The sequence below is a fragment of the Heterodontus francisci genome, chromosome 18, assembly GCF_036365525.1.
Source record: "Heterodontus francisci isolate sHetFra1 chromosome 18, sHetFra1.hap1, whole genome shotgun sequence".
In the NCBI taxonomy this organism is placed as follows: Eukaryota; Metazoa; Chordata; class Chondrichthyes; order Heterodontiformes; family Heterodontidae; genus Heterodontus; species Heterodontus francisci.
The window spans coordinates 45265105-45285123 of record NC_090388.1 but is presented as its reverse complement, the minus strand read 5'-3'; the positions used below and the strand labels follow the sequence as shown (position 1 = coordinate 45285123).

Here is a 20019-nt window from a genome sequence, read left to right as displayed (position 1 = left end):
GGGGGTGTCACTGATGTGTATGAAGAACTATAAGAAAAGGCTTGATTTCCCTGCTCAGGCAGGAGAGAAGAGCCCAGGTGTTGTTGTTGTTTGCTTTGCTGATGATGTAACCAAGAAGTACTGCAATAAAGTTTCTTAAAGCTACAGTCGGACTTCGTCTCTCTTTGTGAAACTAATGGGATCCAACAAAAGGTATTCATATCTGGAAGAAATGCAGCTAAGAACCATGACAGTGATTCCTAAAATCAGTTAACGGGTTATAAGGAAAGGCTAGAAGGCTTTTAAACCTTAAAAAGAGGCAGCTGACAGGGTACCTCACAGAAATATATAAAACAGTAAATGGAATAGAAAAGATAAATCTGAAATACTTCTTCAAACTATGGCAAGGCCACTACTAGTTAAAGGTAATCACAAAAAGTAATCAACACATGGAATATATCTTTGGGTAAGACTGAAGCAAAAACATTGGAATTATTTAAGGAACATCAGGATGCTGTAATAGAGGGACTTCCAGCTCTTTCTAGATGAAAGTGTTGAATAGCTAACTTCATTTGTATCTAAATTGTGTACTCTCACTCATTTGGAATGAGAATGACTCACTTTGGTTTAAAAATGTAATTTATTTTAATATAACTCACTCTTAAAAATGAACCCAATTTCATATTTCATTCTTTTTGATCATAAATCCCTCTCCTAACATTTCCACCAACATTGGAAGCTCTATCAACTGTGGAGATACTATATCTGATCCTGTCCTCAACAAGTAGTTGTATGCATATGCACTTTACACTGGACATCACTGGAAAGTGGTCAGGAATGGCACTCCATACAGCTTTTAACACTTCTTGGTAATGGGGCACTGGTACCAATTGTAAAGCCACAACTTTAAGCTCAGTTTGAGATCAGTGAATAATGATCAATAACCATATCCAAATCCTTCTCATGTTCTATGTTTGCTAATGGATTTACAAACACATTTGCTAGTTCCTGATCCAACATTAAATATTAGAATCTAACTGCTATTCCTTCGTTCTCATCTGTTTAATGGGTCTAGAGCTCTACAAATGTTGTTTACCTCCCTTATATTTGTCACATTGATAAAGAGCTTGTTATAAACAGGATAGACCTTGGCATAACTCAAAGATTAACCATCCCTCAGATCCCCTCTAATTTAGAGTTTTTCCCATTAACAAACGCTTCTGCTTCCGATTGCCAATTAAGTTTTGAAATCCAGCTAGTAAGCACAGCTGCTGCGTACGTGAGTACATCAAAACATTCTGACGGGATTAGTTAGAAATGAGGCAGCAAAGCCTTTTTATAGACCAATAAATTCTGCTTTAGACTCTAATCACAGACCTATTTGACCATAAATTAACAAATTGTAAACCTATTTAAACATGCAGAGTTATGGTTATTTTTTAAGAGTGACAAAAATCAAAATAGGTTAAACTTGTTGTTCACTTTCAAGTGAGTGAGAATTGATAGACCTGATCTAGCACTTGATTTTCTAAACCATATTCTTCAGTGTATCAAATTCATCAATCTCACCGTATAAAGCATTCCACAAAATGATTTTACTACCTAATTTGCCTTTTATGAAGGTAGGATGAAGTTGATCAAGCTATTTTTGAACAAGATGCTAAGGGAGAGATTTACAAGAAAAGAGAAATTGGAATTCCAATTAAGAAAAATGCTGTTATTTAATTTTCCTTAAAACTATTATAAATAATAATTGGCACTGATGAGTTAGATTTGATTAAGGTTGCTCTCTTTTACAAGTCCACAACTAGAGAGTGGCAGGTTCATGGCAAGAGTTTAGATATTTATTTTGCTGATGTTAAGACACCATTAATGTTAAACACCTTAATAATAAAAAAGCAACTCCACGTCATGAGACAAAAAGTGTGGGGAAAATAAAATGTTATTTTATTATTAGAAGGCTCAATGTGAGGTTATTGGATAAAAGCATTAAACTGGTAATAAAACTTAAGGTCTACAAGGCAATAGTTATAACATCCTTACAGTTTGTCTGCAATACAGTCATTACATCACGAAACTCAATAATTTCCACCAAAATTTCTCAAAGATCATGAAAATTTGATTCAGGACACTGAGGTCCTCAGAAGTGCAAATATGCCTAGCATCGAGGCAATGATAGTAAGGGCGCAACTAAGGTGGTCTGGTCACTTTGTCCGCATGCTTGATACTAGACTACCCAAGAAGATATGCTAAGGTGAGCTGCAGCTTGGTAATCACTTATGTGGCGGTCAGTTCAAAAGGTATAATGAAAGGTCACAGACCTGAAACGTTAACTCTGCTTCTCTCTCCACAGATGCTGCCAGGCCTGCTGAGTATTTCCAGCACTTTCTGTTTTTATTTCAGATTTCCAGCAGTATTTTGCTTTTATTACAAAAGGTATAAGGTTTGTCTAAAGACTAATCTAAAATAATGTCCCATTTCAACTGATACGTGGGAACATGATGCTTGTGACAGGAAAAAGTAGCAAAAGATGATAAAGGTTGGCATAGTGAAATTTGAAGCAAGTCATATCCAGTTCAATGAAAAGAGTCCAAAGCAAATGAAGGAAAGATCAACGCTCAGGTCCTTTACGTAGGGAAAACATTTCTCACAAAAATTGAACTTTAATCATGAGAACCCACAACCCATATTAAATTGGGAGATGAATCACAACTGTCATCACTGACAGCCATCATCATCAGGCTCATACATGTGGACTAGGCTCCACCACTAAGGCAAGAGAACTGCCATGGGACTGCAACCCAGCATAACTCAACACCTGCGAGAGAGATTAGGAAATTGAGGCTATATAGGCCAACATGAACTGTCTGGGGTTCAGGGCGGAGTGGGCGCGGGCTGATGACATTCCTCAGGCTCCGAGCAATGACATAGCTTGACACATGCGCATTGGGAGCAGTGTTTGTTTTCCAGAGGTGGTTGCGAGTTTTCCATTCGAACCAAGAGGGAGTCTGGGATCGGGTCCTGGCCTATTGTTACTGACCGGAGCCTGGAACCGAGGTCCTCGCCTGCTGTCACTGACCGGAGCCTGGAACCGAGGCCCTCGCCTGCTGTCACTGACCGGAGCCTGGAACCGAGGACCTCTCCTTCTGTCACTGACCGGAGCCTGGAACCGAGGCCCTCGCCTGCTGTCACTGACCGGAGCCTGGAACCGAGGACCTCTCCTTCTGTCACTGACCGGAGCCCGGGACCGAGGACCTCGCCTGCTGCCCGAGACCGGGGGCGGGGGAAGCCAGGGATAAGAGGAGGTGTGAGCTGCGGGTGGACGGCGCAGCATGGATGATAGTAAGGTAAGTGTGCGGTCGAGAGCCCAGATATCAACAGGCCTCTGCTGGGGGCCGCTCGAAAAGGCCGGCACCCACTCGATCCCAGTCATTGTAGATTCATATTTCAGCTTTCCGTCCACCTTTTGTAAAAGACAACTAGTCCTTAAATTTCCATTGATATAGTTTCAATCAGATGGTGATGCAGGTTTATGGTTAAAGTTTACTGCAGCGTTATTGCAACCCCTAGATATTGAATAACTCGAACGAGTCTGGATATTTAAATTGTGTTATTATAGCATAGCTACGTTTAGATGATAAATTTAAAATCAAGTCTGAATGGGGTTTTAAGGACGTGTGGTGAATTGGCTCATACAATATTTAATGTAATTGAGACCTCCCAAAAATGTACAAAACAGGGAAAATTTTGACATCATAAAAATAAAACAAGTGAGTTAGAAGTCGTCTTCTTTGGCCTCCTTGTCTCGACAGACAATGGGTAAGCACCTAGAGGTGGTCAGTGGTTTGTGGAGCAGCGCCTGGAGTGGCTATAAAGGCTAATTCTAGAGTGACAGACTCTTCCACAGGCGCTGTAGATAAAATTGTTTGTCGGGGCTGTTACACAATTGGTGCTGTCCTTGCCCTTCTGTATTTTTTTTCCTGCCAACTCCCAAGTCTCTTCGACTCACCACTCTTTAGTCCCGCCTTTATGGCTGTCCGCCAACTCTGGCGATCACTGGCAACTGACTCCCACGACTTGTGGTCAATGTCACAGGACTTCAATGCGCATTTGCAGGCATCTTTAAAGCGGAGACATGGATGGCCGGTGGGTCTGATACCAGTGACGAGCTCGCTGTACAATGCGTCCTTGGGGATCCTGCCATCTTCCATGTGGTTCACATGGCCAAGCCATCTCAAGCGCCGCTGGCTCAGTAGGATGTATATGCTGGGGATGTCGACTGCCTCGAGGACTTCTGCGTTGGAGATACGGTCCTGCCACCTGATGCCAAGGATTCTCCGGAGGCAGCGAAGATGGAATGAGTTGAGACGTTGCTCTTCGCTGACATATGTTGTCCAGGCCTCGCTGCCGTAGAGCAAGGCTTGAAACACTCGGACTTTTGTGTTCCGTGTCAGTGCGCCATTTTCCCACACCCTCTTGGCCAGTCTGGACATAGCAGCGGACACCTTTCCCATGCACTTGTTGATTTCTGCATCGAGAGACAGGTTACTGGTGATAGTTGAGCCTAGCTAGGTGAACTCTTGAACCACTTCCGGAGCGTGGTTGCCGATATTGATGGATGGAGCATTTCTGACGTCCTGTCCTATGATGTTTGTTTTCTTGAGGCTGATGGTTAAGCCAAATTCGGTGCAGGCAGCAGCAATCCTGTCAATGAGTCTCTGCAGACACTCTTCTGTGTGGGATGTTAATGCAGCATTGTCAGCAAAGAGGAGTTCCCTGATGAGGACTTTCCGTACTTTGGTCTTTGCTCTAAGACGGGCAAGGTTGAACAACCTGCCATCTGATCTTGTGTGGAAGAAAATTCCTTCTTGGAAATTGGAAGTACATTCAGTATAAAGGGTGCGATATAGCCATGGCTGATAATTTGGAGTTAACTAATTCAGGTTATAGGATCTTTCGAAAGGGCAGGAAAATTGGGAAAGGGGCGAGCAACACTTTTGACTAAAAATGCACTCTCAATAAGAGCAAAATACTGCAGATGCTGGAACTCTGAAATGAGAACAGAAAGTGCCGGAAACACCTGGTAGGTCCAGCAGCATCCGTGGAGAGAGAAACAGAGATAACGTTTCAGGTCTGTGACCCTTCATCACAACACAGACTCTTAATAGTTGTCTACAGACCTCTTAATAGTTGTGATATAATGGTGGGGGAGGGGGGGGTGTATAATCTATAAATATGGAGATTAGGGAAGCATGTAGCACAAGCAGTGCAGTTATAATGGGAAGTATGAATTTAAGTAGACTGGGAGAAGCAGAACAGCTCAAGTAGTAAATGCGGTGAATTTCTGGAATGTATTTGGAACAGTTTTCTAGAACATTTTGTTTTAGAACCAATAAGGGAACAAGTCATAATCGATTTAGTGATGAGTAACAAAACCGAATCAGACAACAATTTGATGGTAAGGGTCATTGAGAATTCTCCTGTCTATAAGCTACTTTCAGTTCATTTCATTTCTATATTGAGCTTCTTTATAAATAGAGGCTGCTGAATGGTATTTAGTAAAGCATAGAGAAGTAATATAGTTGAGTTTAAGTTATGTTGTAAGCTGAGAGGATAATGAATTTTTGATATTTTTAATAAATAACATCAACAACAGCCTTACTGTTGTCATGGGTTTCTGTATTAAATAGGTGCCATGTGATGCAGGACTGCACAAGGGACTTTGCTGGTATAGCACCACACAGAATATCAGTTGTTTTTAATAACTTATCACACATGAATATTCTTTCTTTTGGGCCTCCTTATCTCGAGAGACAATGGATACGCGCCTGGAGGTGGTCAGTGGTTTGTGAAGCAGCGCCTGGAGTGGCTATAAAGGCCAATTCTGGAGTGACAGGCTCTTCCACAGGTGCTGCAGAGAAATTTGTTTGTTGGGGCTGTTGCACAGTTGGCTCTCCCCTTGCGCCTCTGTCTTTTTTCCTGCCAACTACTAAGTCTCTTCGACTCGCCACAATTTAGCCCTGTCTTTATGGCTGCCCGCCAGCTCTGGCGAATGCTGGCAACTGACTCCCACGACTTGTGATCAATGTCACACGATTTCATGTCACGTTTGCAGACGTCTTTATAACGGAGACATGGACGGCCGGTGGGTCTGATACCAGTGGCGAGCTCGCTGTACAATGTGTCTTTGGGGATCCTGCCATCTTCCATGCGGCTCACATGGCCAAGCCATGTGAGCCGCATGGAAGATGGCAGGATCCCCAAAGACATGAATATACTACCAGGACATACAACCCCCATTTTCCAAGGCTCCATTTGTAACACAGAGCCTTGCTGGTGGTAAGCTTGGATTGAAAAATTGGACCCCAACCTTGTGGGCCCAGTTTTCCATTTATGCAGTTTTGGACAGAGCAAAGAATCAATGTTGCCAGGGAAAACTCGTGTTTTTATCTGCAAATGATTTAAATTGGGTCCCATATGAAATTTCATGAGTCTGGAAAAGGCTTAGCCACCCCCCGCCCCCTCGTCCGCCCTCCCCAACATGCACCTTGCTCTGATGAAATGAGCCAAGCCACTTGTGTGGATAGATTTTCAGAAGGTGTTCAGTAAGGTATCCAGCAAGAGGCTTGCTAGAATAGTTCAGGCTTATATTATAATAGGAAATGTAGTAGCAACATTGACAGGAAACAAAGGTTTAAAACTGGCCCAGACGTGATGGGCCAAATGGCTTCCTTCTGTACTGTACTATGATTCTATAACCATCTTTTTGAGTAGTGATGATAATATGATTGAATTTGATATTAAGTTTGAGAGTGAGAAGTGCAAGAAACCAGGATTTTAAATTTATGCCAGACAGTTTGAAGAGATAAGAAGAGAATTGACCACAGTAAACTGGGCTGAATTGTTAATGGGTAAATTGACAGACAAGTGGTGGGACGTACCATTGCTGAGAGGTAAAACCCCAATTCTGTAGTTAAGCACTTATGGTCAGGAAGCACAGTCAGTGAAAATATCAGTCTAAATAAAAAGAAAGACTTGCATTTAAATGCTCTTTTGTCAACCCCTGATATCCCGAAGCACTTTACAGCAGCTGAAGTACTTTGGAAGTATAGTCATTGTTATAATGTAGAAAACACGGCAGCCAACCTGTGCACAGCAAGCTCCCACAAACAGCAATGTGATAATGACCGATAATCTGTTTTTGTCTAAAAGGTTTACACAAATGCAAGGGAAAGTGGCTGATCACACTTTTTATTGCAGTAATTACATCTTTTATCAACAGTGCTGCACCCACTTTCCTAATTTTCCTGTCCTTTTTAAAATCCTAGCCTGGAATATTTAACTCCCAATGCTCAGACTGTAGCCAAATCTCTAATGGCTACTACATCATACCCTTTTTACTGAAATAATGCTTCTAGCTTACATTTTTTAATGTGTGTATTTTTCCTTCTATTATGCATATTGGGAAGTATCTCAATTATATTCAAGATTGTGCATGCAATTTCACTACATATCCTTACATTCCCATTCAGAGTTGATGGATGAGGAGAGCGATTTTAAAAAGTATCAAATAGATACCGAGAAAATATGAGGTACAAAAAGGGCATATGGGGGGGGGAAAAAAACTTGCTCAAGATATCAAAGCTAGCAGGAAAATTTATGTTAAATATTGTATTTGGTACCCTAAGCGTTTTTCCATTTAAATAGAGGGCAATTATGATTTTCATAGCTTTCATGGGTGGCAGTACCTAGATCTTCTGAAAATCCAAGTGAAAGGTATGTTCTGCCTGACTTCCAATAGATAGAAATTTCATAATGATTAATAGGGAGAATTTGTTGAGCTGTAGAATCTGTATAACACTCAATTTTTTTCCTCAAACATTTCCTCCCTCAGGTGGTGGGAGGTAAAGTGAAGAAACCTGGAAAGCGAGGCCGTAAACCTGCTAAAATTGATTTAAAGGCGAAGCTTGAGAGAAGTCGGCAGAGTGCCAGAGAATGCAGAGCAAGAAAAAAGCTGCGCTATCAGTACTTGGAAGAGCTTGTATCTAGAAGAGAAAGAGCAATCTGTGCTCTGAGAGAAGAGCTGGAGATGGTACGTGAAAATATTGATGGATAGAATTGTTATGGTGCAGCACCATGAAGCATAAAGAAACATAGTTTGCATTTTCTAGATATTTTTGTGTTTTGTTACTTCTACCCATGTATGTAAAGTTATTTAGACTATAAGCAGATTCTTTAAAATTTCTACATTTTCTTAAGGATTTTGTCACATTGATAAAAGCTGAAGTATAGTTTTGGTAACTTTTTCAGACTATTGCTTTTGGACTGTTCCTTCACACACAATATTTGGGGCCTGGCTTGGTATCTTCCTTTATTGCTGCTTACAAATTGTATTCAAAATGACTGGATTTTTTGAGAGCTCTAAAGTAGACTTTCAGAGCTTTGCTCTGCACCTGGTTGTGCTTGAACCCTACACTCGTGTCTTTTGATTTTGTAGTACAAGCAGTGGTGTACAGCAATGGATCAGGGGAAGATACCATCAGAAATAAAAGCACTGCTAACAGGGGAAGAGCAGAGCAAGGCACAGCAGACTATGAACAAACCAGGAAAAACAAGAACTGAAGGAAGTGTCAATTTGGCTTGTAAGTATTTATTTCATTAATCACTTGGATTTAGGGACTGTTCTGAACAAACATGGGCTAAGAAGATCCCTCTTTCAATTTCCAGCCTATGCTCTGAGTTAACTGATCTCAGAGCTAAGAGTACAATTGCCCTCATTGTCTGTGGGTTTGGGAAAGGGAAAATAGTCCGTCTCCCTGTTCCTGATTGCTGTCAAACAACCTTTGCTGGAATTGTGCGTGTATGGATATTGAGTGAAGATGTACAATCAATTTGAGTGGAGCTAAGAAACAGCAAGGGGCAGCAAACATTGGTGGGAGTTGTTTACAGGCCACCAAACAGTAGTGGTAATGTTGGACATGGTATATATCAGGAAATTAGAGGTGTATGTAACATGGTAAATACAGTAATCGTAAACTTCAATTTACATATAGACTGGGTAAACCTAATAACTAATGCTGTCGAGGATGAATTCCTGCAGTGTGTACGAGATAGGTTTCTGGAGCAGTATGTTGAAGAACCAACTAGGGATCGGGCTATTTTAGATTTAGTATTATGCAATGAGAAAGGGCTAATTAACAACCTTGCTCTAAAGGAGCCTTTGGGAAATGGTGACCATAATATGATTGAATTTTACATTTAAGTTTGAAAGTGGTTAGTTTCAGAATGAACTATGAGTCTTAAATCTGAACAAAGGAAACTGAATATGCAGGTATGGGGGAGGTGGGGGGGCAAGTTGGCCATGGTGGTTTGGAAAAATTCACTAAAAGATTTGACGGTAGACAGAATCCAGCAAAGGATGACCAAGAAACTCATAAAGGGAAAAGAGAATCTGAATGTAAACTAGCGAGAAACATAAAGGTGGACGATAAAAGCTTCTTTAGGTATGTGAAAAGGAAAAGATTAGCAAGGATAAATGTGGGTCCATTACAGGGGGAGACGAGAATTTATGGTGGAGAAACTAAACAGTTACTTTGCCTTTGTCTTCATACAGGAAGATACAAGAAAATCTCCCAGAAATACTAGGGAACCAAGGGACTTGTGAAAATGAGGAACTGAAAGAAAGTAGTATTGATCGAGGTAGTACTTGAGAAATTAACTGGATTGAAAGTTTATAAATCCCCTGGACCAGATGAGCTACATCCCAGAGTGTTAAAGGATGTGGCTATAGCGATAGTAGATGCATTGGTGGTTATCTTTCAAAATTCTATAGATTATGGAAAGCTTCCTGCAGACTAGAAAGTAGCAAATGTAACTCACTATTTAAGAAAGGGGGGAGAGAGAAAATGGGAAACTACAGACCTGTTAGTTTGACGTCAGTAGTAGGGAAAATGTTAGAATCTATAATAGAGGATGATAACTAGGCACTTAGAAAATAATAATAGAATTTGGATAGCGTCAACATGGATTTATGAAAGGGAAATCATGTTTAACAAACCTGTTGGAGTTTTTTGAGGATGTTATTTGTAGCACAGATAAAGGAGAACCAGTAGATGTGGTGTATTTGGATTTTCAGAAGGCTTTTGATGAGATCCCACACAGGAGGTTAGTAAACAAAATTGGAGCACGTGGGATTGGGGGTAATCTACTGCTATAGATTGAGAATTGGATAACAGACAGAAAGCAGAGAGTAGGAATAAATGGGTCATTCTCAGGATCGTAGGCTGTTACTAGTGGCGTACCACAAGGATTAGTGCTGGAACCACAGCTGTTCACAATCTGTGGGGACCAAATATTTCCAAATTTGCTGATGACCCAAAACTAGGTAGGAATGTAAGTTGTGAGGAGGATGCAAGGAGGCTTCAAAGGGACTTCGACAGGCTAAGTGAATGGGGAATATAATGTGAATAAGTGTGAAGTTATCCACTTTGGTTGAAAATAGTGTCTTTCTGTTTTTTCTTAAATGGTGAGAGGTTGGGAAGTGTTGATGTCCAAAGGGACCTGGAGTCAATTAAAGCTAGCAATCAGGTGCAGCAGGTAATTAGGAAAGCAAGTGGTATGTTGACCTTTATCACAAGGTGTTTTGAGTACAGAGTAAAGATGTCTTGCTGCAATTGTGTTGAGCCATGGTGAGACTGCACCTGGAGTATTGTGTACAGTTTTGGTCTCCTTTATCTAAGGAAGGATATACTTGCCATTGAGGGAGTGCAATGGAGATTCACCAGACTAATCCCCGGGCTTGTGGGATTTTCTTAAGAGGAGAGATTGATGCAACTGGGCCTGTATTCTCTAGAGTTTCAAAGAATGAGAGGTGATCGCATTGAAACTTACAAAATTCTGATAGGGTGGATGTAGATAGGATGTTTCCCCTGGCCGGTGAGTCGAGAACCAGGGGACACAGTCTCAGAATAAGGGGCAGGCCATTTAAGAACGAGATGAGGAGGAATTTCTTCACTCAGAGGGTGGTGAATCTTTGGAATTCTCTACCCCAGAGGACTGTGGAAGCTCAAGCATTGAGCATGTTCAAGACAGAAATCGATTGATATCTGGATACTAATGACATCAAGGGATATGGGGATAGAGTGGGAAAGTGACGTTGAGGTAAATGATCAGCCATGATCTAATTGAATGGCAGAGCAGGCTCAAAGGACTGAATGGTCTGCTCCTGCTTCTATGTTCCTTTGAAGGCAAGGTCAGGTCTAGCTGTGAATCCTTCCTATCAGCACATGGAAAAGGACTGCCAGCACTTGTATAGATATGCATAATAAATGTCTTATAACCAAAATACTGGGGCGGGGGGGTGGGGGGGGGTTGCTGTCAAGTACCCCCAACAAGAGCCCATTGCCTTGGCAAGGAGAGGAAATCAGTTCCATTTATTTTATATTTTTGGGAGATCCTGTGAGTGTATTGCCTGTTTTATTTTCTTTCTTTAATCCCATAAATCTTTAGCTAGTAAAGGAGCTGAAAATGCCTATCGTATTTTTCTAGGCTCCCGTGGTACCCAGCTCTGCTTGTGGTATATTTATAACTTCCATCTGCCGCAGTTGAGGGCGTGTATCTTCCAGTCAAGGGTGTTGGCTAAATGTACCACATGGGTTCTGGCAATAGCTGCAGAATGATTGCTTTTGAAAATGGCTCTACATTCAGGTGTTTTGCTGCACAGCTGACAGGGAATGATTTTTGTTCTAAGGTGAGTGCAAATAGCAGCCAATAACAACGGATACTACTATCAATTACCTCTAGCTGTCGCACTCGAGCCTGATAGCAAATTCTAGTAAACATGCTACACTAGTAATGCCACTAGTTTATTAGATTAGGTGTTAGTCATCAGTCAGTGGTAGCATTCCTGCCTCTGAGTTAGAAGATTGAGTGCTTAAGTCTTATGCCAGGGACTTGAACATAAAATCTAGACTGACACTAGTGCAGTACTCAGTGATGTGTTGTACTTTCAGAGGTGCTGCCCCTTGGATGAAAAGGTAAACTGAGGCCCCGTCTGGCAGCTCGGGTGGGTGTAAAGATTCCATGATGCTATTTTGAAAAGCAGAATCCTGCCAGGTGTCTTGACTGACCTTTATCTCTCGACTAACATCAGTAAAGCAGGTTATCGGTTCTCATTGCTGTTTGTGGGACCTTGCTGTGCGGAAATTGGCTGCCACATTTCCTCTTTTACAGCAGTGACCACACTGCCAAAATACTTGATTAGTTGTGAAGTGCTCTCAGATGTCCTGAGGTCATGAAGGTCACTATATAAACATGCAAGTATTTTCTTTATTCCTAATAATACCAGGCTACCTCCATAGTGCTAGAAAATTGTAAAACAAAAAGTACTGCCTGTTGGCTCAAACTTCTCCCTTCCGAAAGAAAAGTTGATAGAGCCATGTATTTAGTAATCTCTGATTAGCCTCAGATTGGCTTAATACTCTTGCAGCACTATATTTGAGGGCACAAAACAGACGGATGGTTTTGTTCCCTACGTCTACATGCTAGGTACCTCATGAAGGAACTTTAAATGGCTACCAATGATGCTGAATGTGAGACATCTTTTTGATCACACTGAGTAAGATTGTATAAACACAGTTGCTGTGAATTTCAATTTTCTGTCTTTTGAATAACTGTCCTTGTTTAATTGCAGTTTTTCATGAATACTGTGCATCCATCTAACTGTATATTAAAAAAAAAAGTAAACTTGGAACACCAGAAGCCCTGCAATATTGTAGAACCAACTCGAGTTGGTTCTGCAATATAAGTGGACCCTGTCTCAATTATAAGTTTCCAATGTTTAGAAATTCCACACTGGACATTAGTCATACCTGGTCAACACCTGACGATAGGGGTAGTTCTAACATAGCAAACCAAAATATCAGTTTTTATATTTGGTCTCTTGCTCAAAGACACCTAATGTTTAATTTTTATGGGACAATTCATTTAGTAATCTGGTTAAGAACTAGTAAAAATGCACAATCAAAAATTGAATAAAATGTCTTCAGGATAGAATCCTGGGATGAGAAATTGTAGAGTTTCTGTTTGGGAGAAGGTGGTAAATCTTTCATCTGTTAATATTTGTTTACTGATTTAACCACAGCTGTAGTTCATTAGTATCACGGTTACAAGTCACTGTGGCAAAAATATAAAACTTTGTCCAACATGATATGCAGGTTGGAACCACTCAGCAGGTCTGGCAGCATCTGTGGAAAGAGAAGCAGAGTTAACGTTTCGGGTCAGTGACCCTTCATCCGATGAAGGGTCACTGACCCGAAACGTTAACTCTGCTTCTCTTTCTACAGATGCTGCCAGACCTGCTGAGTGGTTCCAGCATTTCTTGTTTTTATTTCAGATTTCCATCATCCGCAGTATTTTGCTTTAATGATATGGAGGTTGCTAGTTATTTGTAGTGCTGTATTGTATATTGGGTCCATGATTGGTTGTAGTCACAAGCACAGATATTTCATGAACTTGTTGGCATCACAAAAACTTCTATTAATTGTACAGTGCCAAGTATGAATGGATGTGGAAAGGATGTTTCCTCTTGTGGGTGAATCCAAAACTAGGGGACACTGTTTTCAAATTAGGGGTCGCTCTTTTAGGACAGAGATGAGGAGAAATTTTTTCTCTGAGGGTTGTGCGACATTGGAACTCTGCTTCAGAGTGGAGGAGGCGGAGTCATTGAATATTTTTAAGGCGGAGGTAGATCGATTCTTGTTAGGTAAGGGAGTCAAAGGTATCGGGGGTAGATGGGAGTTTGGAATTTGAGACACAGGTAGATCAGCCATGATCTTATTGAATGGCGGAACAAGCGCGAGGGGGCCGAATAGCCTACTTTTCCTAATTCATAGGTTCGTATGAATAAAGTGAAGGGAGCTCCTTGAATTTTATTTCAAGAGTTTAAAGTGCTACTTTTTGACACAAGTTACCATGCCTCGTGAGTAAAATAAATTGAAGATTCCACAAATGGCTGAACATTTTTCGATTATGTTTCAACATACAAATGAATCTCTTTGAGTCCACAGTAGTATAACTGACTAATAATATTCCCATAAGCAGACCTCACTTCTCCTGAACTAGACTGTATTTACCTGTCTGATATCTAAGTTTTTGGAAAAAAAAAAGTGAAGCCCAAGGGTAAAAAGAACCCTTTTGACTGTCTACTGGCTTGGAATAAATCGTGCCATCATGTGATTCTCGTTTTCAGTAGGAGGATGCATTTGAACTCTATAGTACCCTGGCTCAGGCTATTAAACAGATATAGAATCTATTCAGCATTTAACAGGTAAATGAAAAAAATTCAGTCCATATATTACAGTAGTTTACAAACTCTGCAATCTTCCTTATTGTCAAAACGATAGACACATCTAAACTATTTCAATATAACTTCTAAACAATTCTTGCACAAGGATGCATCACCACAAAGTTGCTGATTTAGATTAATCAACTGATGTTGGACTCCCTGCATGCAGAATTCCCAGACCACAGCTGTCGATGAAATTAACTGCAGATAATCATTGGCCATGTCTCTTTCTCAAGGCGTGATTCATGTTTTCACCCATGGTCAGGGTGGATAGGGAGCAGCTGTTCCCCTTAATTGAAGGGTCAGTTACGAAGGGTCACAAGTTTAAGGTGAAGGGCGGGAGGTTTAAGGGGGATTTGAGGAAGAACTTTTTTATCCAGAGGATGGTGACGGTCAGGAATGCCCTGCCTGGGAGGGTGGTAGAGGCAGGTTGCTTCACATCCTTTAAAAAGTACCTGGATGAGCACTTGGCACGCCATAACATTCAAGGCTATGGGCCAGGTGCTGGCAAATGGGATTAGGTAGACAGGTCAGGTGTCTTTAATGCATCGGTGCAGACTCGATGGGCCGAAGGGCCTCTTCTGCACTGTATTATTCTGTGATTCTGTCAGTTGGGAATTGGTTGGCGGGGGAGGGGTGGAGGATATGTACAGGAGGCCAAAAAAGGGTTTGCTGGGGCACAGAGTTGTAGGGCTGGAAGAGGTTAGTGATGAGGTGCAATGCTGTGGAAGGAACCACTGTAGGTTATTGAGCAGAACTTTGAGATAGAATTGAAGCAGCAGAGTTGAGGATGAGTTCTAGCTAATGAAGTGTGAAGGATGGGAGGCCAACCACGAGATTGTTGGAGTAATCTAGTCTGGAATTGATGTGGGAGTGTGCTTCGACGGCAGGTTACGATAGGAGTGGAGGTGGGTGATGGAAATGATTATGCAGTCAGAAGCTCAGCTCAGGGCTGAATAGGACCCCAAAGTTGCAAGCAGTCTTTTTCAGCCTAAGACCAGGCCAGAGAGAGAGAGACATATTTAGCAACAAAGGTATCAAATGTGTGTGGGGGTGGAAGATGATTGGAACAGTCTTCCTAATGTTTAACTGGAGGAAATTGTGGCTGATGTAAGACTGGAGATCTGGGAAGCCACATGAGACAGTGGCGAGTTTGAGAAAGGTGGTGGAGGTCATCCAATACCTGTGGAAGCTGATGCCATGTGGATAATGTAACCAATGGACTACATGTAGATGAGGAAGAGGAGGGGACCATCAATGCTAAGCACCAAAAGTAGAATAATTCAGAAAGAAATAAGCTGTCCTGCACCCAGCTGTTCAAAGCAAAACACTCTAGCCTCATCACATCCAGTCCATAATGGTGGTGGGCACTTGGACTAATAACAGGCGGAGGAGCCTTTATGAACATCTCCATCCGATACATTTCATCTATTCTGGACCAAAAGGGATAGATCTGAGTTTTAAGAAACAGTGGAGGTCCAAAGAGATTTAGGGGTCCTTGTACACAGCTCAAAATATAATCAGAAAGGCTGGAGGAATGTTTACCTTTATATCTAGAGGGCTAGAATATAAAAGGAAGCAAGTTTTGCTACAGAACATATCAGGACTACAATTTTTGGGCACTGCACCTTAGGATATATTGGTTTTGTGAATCTGTGCTGCACTTCTTCCGAGTATGTTATCAAGGTTTAAATTGAGCGATTATATAAATTAATATTGTATTTTCTGATTCGGGGATGATTCCATTGAGGTTTTTTGAAAGGAATTAATAGGGTAATTAGAGACAAACTTTAGGACATGAGGGCATAATCTTAAAATCAGAGCCAGGTCATTCAGGAGAAAAGTTGGGAAACACTTCACACAAAGGATGGTAAAGTATGGAACTGTCCCATAAAAAGCAGTAGATGCTAGCTCAATTAATAATTTTAAATCTGAGATTGACAAATTTCTGCTAGCCAGAGTGGGTAAATGGAGTAAGGATACAGATTGACTCGGGGCCGAGTGGCCTACTGCTGTAACCATATTCTGTTACCATGGTAAAAAAGCAGCATATGTGCAAGGTTGTTTGAACACAGCTTCAGCCAAAGGGGCTGAGTGGACCTCTCCGACCATCTCTGATACCAGTGCCCAATCAATTCAGTTTGTTTCACATGGTATTAACAAATGGTTGAGTGCAATAGACATGGTGCAAATGACAGCAGGCTGTTTGTGGTGCTGAAGACTTGTGCACCGGAACTAGCTGCTGACCTTGCTGAGATGTGCTAGTACAGAAATTATGCTGTTATCTACTTTACAGTATGGAAGATTGCTTAAGTATGTCCTGTACACCAAAAAAGAATAATTTAACTTGATCAGTTGCTGCCCTATCAGCCTCCTCCCAACTATGCTGGAAGGAAAAGTGCCATCAAGCAATTCCTCCTCAGCAGTAATCTGTTTGCTGATGCTCAATTCAGAGGTTTTTGTCATAACCAAGTTCTTGACCTCATCACTGCCTTAATCCAGAAAATGACACATGTTGAATGGCAGAGGAAAAGTGAGAGAGAGTAGCTGTTCTCAACATCAAGATAGCATTTGACCCAATGTGACACTCCAGAGCTCAAGGAAAACTGAGATCAGGGATCAGAGAAACCCTCAAGTAATTGAAATCATACCTGGCACTGAAGATGATTATTGAGGTTGTCCAAGGCCAATCATCACAGCCAAGGCATCACTGCAGGAGTTCCTTGGGGAAATATCCTCAGCCCAACTATCTTCAGCTGCTTCATCAATAATTGTTCTGCTAACATAAGGTCAGGATTGGGGTTGTTCGCTGATTCTGCAAAAATCAGCTCCATTCATAACCCTTTGAGAATAGAGCTGTCATTGGCAGCAAAGAGTGGAGCCTGGACTGCAATTTGGTGTTTCTTCACAAATTGGTTACTATAACATTTCATAGATGGAGTAGGGTATTTCAAAATAATTAAGTGAAAACAAATTTGAGCAGATTTGGTGAAACTTCAGTGTTGGAGATTTTGATTTTCTATGTAGAATCTGGCTAACTGGGAAGAAGCCAATCAATCACTGGTAGTAGTTAGCCTGCATCACATCACCCATTTCAAAGTCCCTCTGTATAATATAAACAAAACAAAAGAAGTGTCTTGGCAATAGCAAATAACTACTGATGAAATAAAATATATACACTGACTGTTGAGGTTACTTTCACGTCTCATACATGGTCCTTAGTAATTTGTACTGCTACTTTGTGAGTTCTTCATATTTGATGTATTGCGAAAGTTCTTCCATGTCGCTATTTCCTGATGTGAGTAAATGAAACATTGTTGAAGTTCGATATCTGCAGTTTTCCTATTAATATTTCAATTGGCTTTTTTAATTACAGAAGAATTCTGACCTTCTGTTACTTGGAAATGAAGAAATGATCGAGACAAAGTCGGTTCTTGTTAGTGCAAACTATATTGTGAAATACTGGAAATTAACCAGAGAAAGAAGCTAAAATAATTATCGACTGCATCCTTTGGCAATGTTCAAAATATTACATTCTTTAGAAAATGTGCAATAATAGTTTGAACGCAATTTATATGGGTCTCTGACCATGCTGTATATTTGTAAGTAATGTAAATTGAATGCACCGTTGCGGGGCACTTGTATTTTATAATTTTTAATGTAAAAATAGCAATAAAAATTGTGGCTTGAAAGCATTTGTGATACCAGAGAAATGTATTTGTTGGCCTCTCCCTCTACACAAAGCATGTCCCCTCGATGCCTTTTATCCTTGAGCGAAAGAGAATCGAGCCCTGAGTTTTGCTGGGATGGATAAATGCACTGCCATCAGAATCAACTGCTGTTGAGGCCAGCTCTTCAGTGTCTAAACATGTCATCTTTCACAAAACTGCCAATGTCTACCTTAAAACCTGTTATTTTTAAGCAAAATAACTAGTTTGCTCCAATATCTTTTTTTTTTATTCGTTTGTAGGATGTGGGCATTGCTGGCTAGGCCAGCATTTATTGCCATCCCTAATTGCCCTTGAACTGAGTGGCTTGCGAGGCCATTTCAGAGGGCATTTTTTTTTTTTTTTAAAGAGCCAGCCACATTGCCGTGGGTCTGGAGTCACATGGAGGGCAGACCAGGTAAGGATGGCAGATTTCCTTCCCTAAAGGACTCTGGATTACTAGTCTAGTGACATTACCACTATGTCACTGCCTCTCCTGAATGAAGATCATTAATTTTCATTAGATGCCTGTTGAACTGCCCAAATGATATATGAATTGTGTTATGATTTTGTTGGTGTTGACTTCATCAACTATTTATTACATACGCACTTGTTTTTAACAGGAGTCACGTGATGGCTTTTTTTGTTCTCATCAAGATAAGTATTAAAATGTTTCTTTTAAAATTGCATTTTAAAAAATTAATTAGCACTAAGTTCCCACTTTATTTATGTTGCTTACTCAAATTGGATAATTCAAACTTTCTAATGCAAGAAGGGCAGAATGATCAAGAGGAGACTGCACTTGAAATTAATTGTGTAATTGGATAAGGCCTGTAGAGAAAATTCTAAATCCAGAGACACCTATGGCATAAACTATAGACCTAACTCCTCTATGTTCTTGTTACATTTTGCAATTGCTCTATTCAGTTAAAAGCTGATTTGTGTAACTTTTCATAACTGCTGTTATCAGTGTCACAGTGTCTAATTTCTCTCTTATCTCCCACATGCTCTCTCCAAGTTCATCTGGTCCATGAAACCCACCTCCTACTCCCTCAACCCTATTCCCACTGAACTGCTGACCACCCACCTTTCTTCCTGTCTCCCATGCTAGCCAATATTGTTAACAGTTCTCTCCTCAGCTACTGTCGTCCTCTCTTTCAAATCTGCCGTCATCTCCCCTCTCCTCAAAACAACAAACATTGTCTCTTCCATCCTTGCTGACCACTGTCCCAACTCCAACCTTCCTTTCCTCGAGTCTTTGAATGTGTTGTCGCCTCCCAAATTCATGCCAATCTTTCCCAGAACTCCATGTTTGAATCCCTCGAATTAGGTTTTTGCTCCTGCCACAATACTAAAACAGCTCTCGTCAAAGCCACAAATGACATCCTATGGACTGTGACAAAGGTGTACTATCCCTCTTTGTCACTCCCAACCTGTCTGCAGCCTTTGGCACAGTTGGCCATACCATCCTGATCCAATCCCACTCCTCCATCATCCAGCTGGATGGGACTGCACTCTGCCTGGTTCCATTCTTAACTATGCAGTTACCTGCAATGGCTTTTCTTCCCACTCTCGCAGCATTACCTCTGGTCTCCCCCAAAGATCTCTCCTTTCCCCGCTTCCATTTCTCATCTATATGTTGAGCCATGGCAACATTATCTGAAAACACAGCGTCAGTTTCCACATGTATGTTGACAACACAGCTCCACCTCACCACCACCTCTCCCAACCCCTCCACTGTCTTTAGTTGTTAGACTGCTTGTCTAACACCCAGTACTGGATGAGCAGATATTTCCTCCAACAAAATATTGGGAAGACTGAGGCTATTGTCTTCGATTCCTGCCAAACCCTGTTTCTTAGTTACTGACTCCATCCCTCTTCCTGGCAGCTGTCTGAGGCTGAACCAGAATATTTGCAACCTTGATGTCATATTTGACCCCAAGATGAGCTTCCAATCAAACGTGTGCCATCGCTAAGATGGTCTAATTC

At 41.2% G+C, this 20019-nt stretch overlaps 1 protein-coding gene across 2 annotated transcripts; it reads left to right on the top strand.

Annotated features, from left to right (window-relative positions):
• Positions 1–2900: 2900 nt before the first annotated feature.
• crebl2 (cAMP responsive element binding protein-like 2) lies at positions 2901–18018 on the top strand. Of its 2 annotated transcripts, none has more exons than XM_068051247.1 (4): positions 2901–3326; positions 7874–8071; positions 8477–8621; positions 11527–11712. In XM_068051247.1, the coding sequence occupies exons 1-4, from the start codon at positions 3312–3314 to the stop codon at positions 11655–11657; spliced, it is 489 nt and encodes a 162-aa protein (XP_067907348.1). In that variant the 5' UTR covers positions 2901–3311; the 3' UTR covers positions 11658–11712. The 2 variants fall into 2 exon arrangements, with proteins under 2 accessions (XP_067907348.1, XP_067907349.1); XM_068051248.1 differs by lacking the exon at positions 11527–11712 and adding an exon at positions 17700–18018 and having other exon boundaries at positions 2903–3326.
• Positions 18019–20019: the final 2001 nt, after the last annotated feature.

What these genes read in the sequence shown, in the direction of transcription:
- crebl2 (XM_068051247.1), top strand. An exon ending in TGAGAGAAGAGCTGGAGATG is followed by an intron (nt 8,072 to 8,476) that starts GTACGTGAAAAT and finishes TTGATTTTGTAG; the next exon opens with TACAAGCAGTGGTGTACAGC. An exon ending in AGGAAGTGTCAATTTGGCTT is followed by an intron (nt 8,622 to 11,526) that starts GTAAGTATTTAT and finishes GTATTTTTCTAG; the next exon opens with GCTCCCGTGGTACCCAGCTC.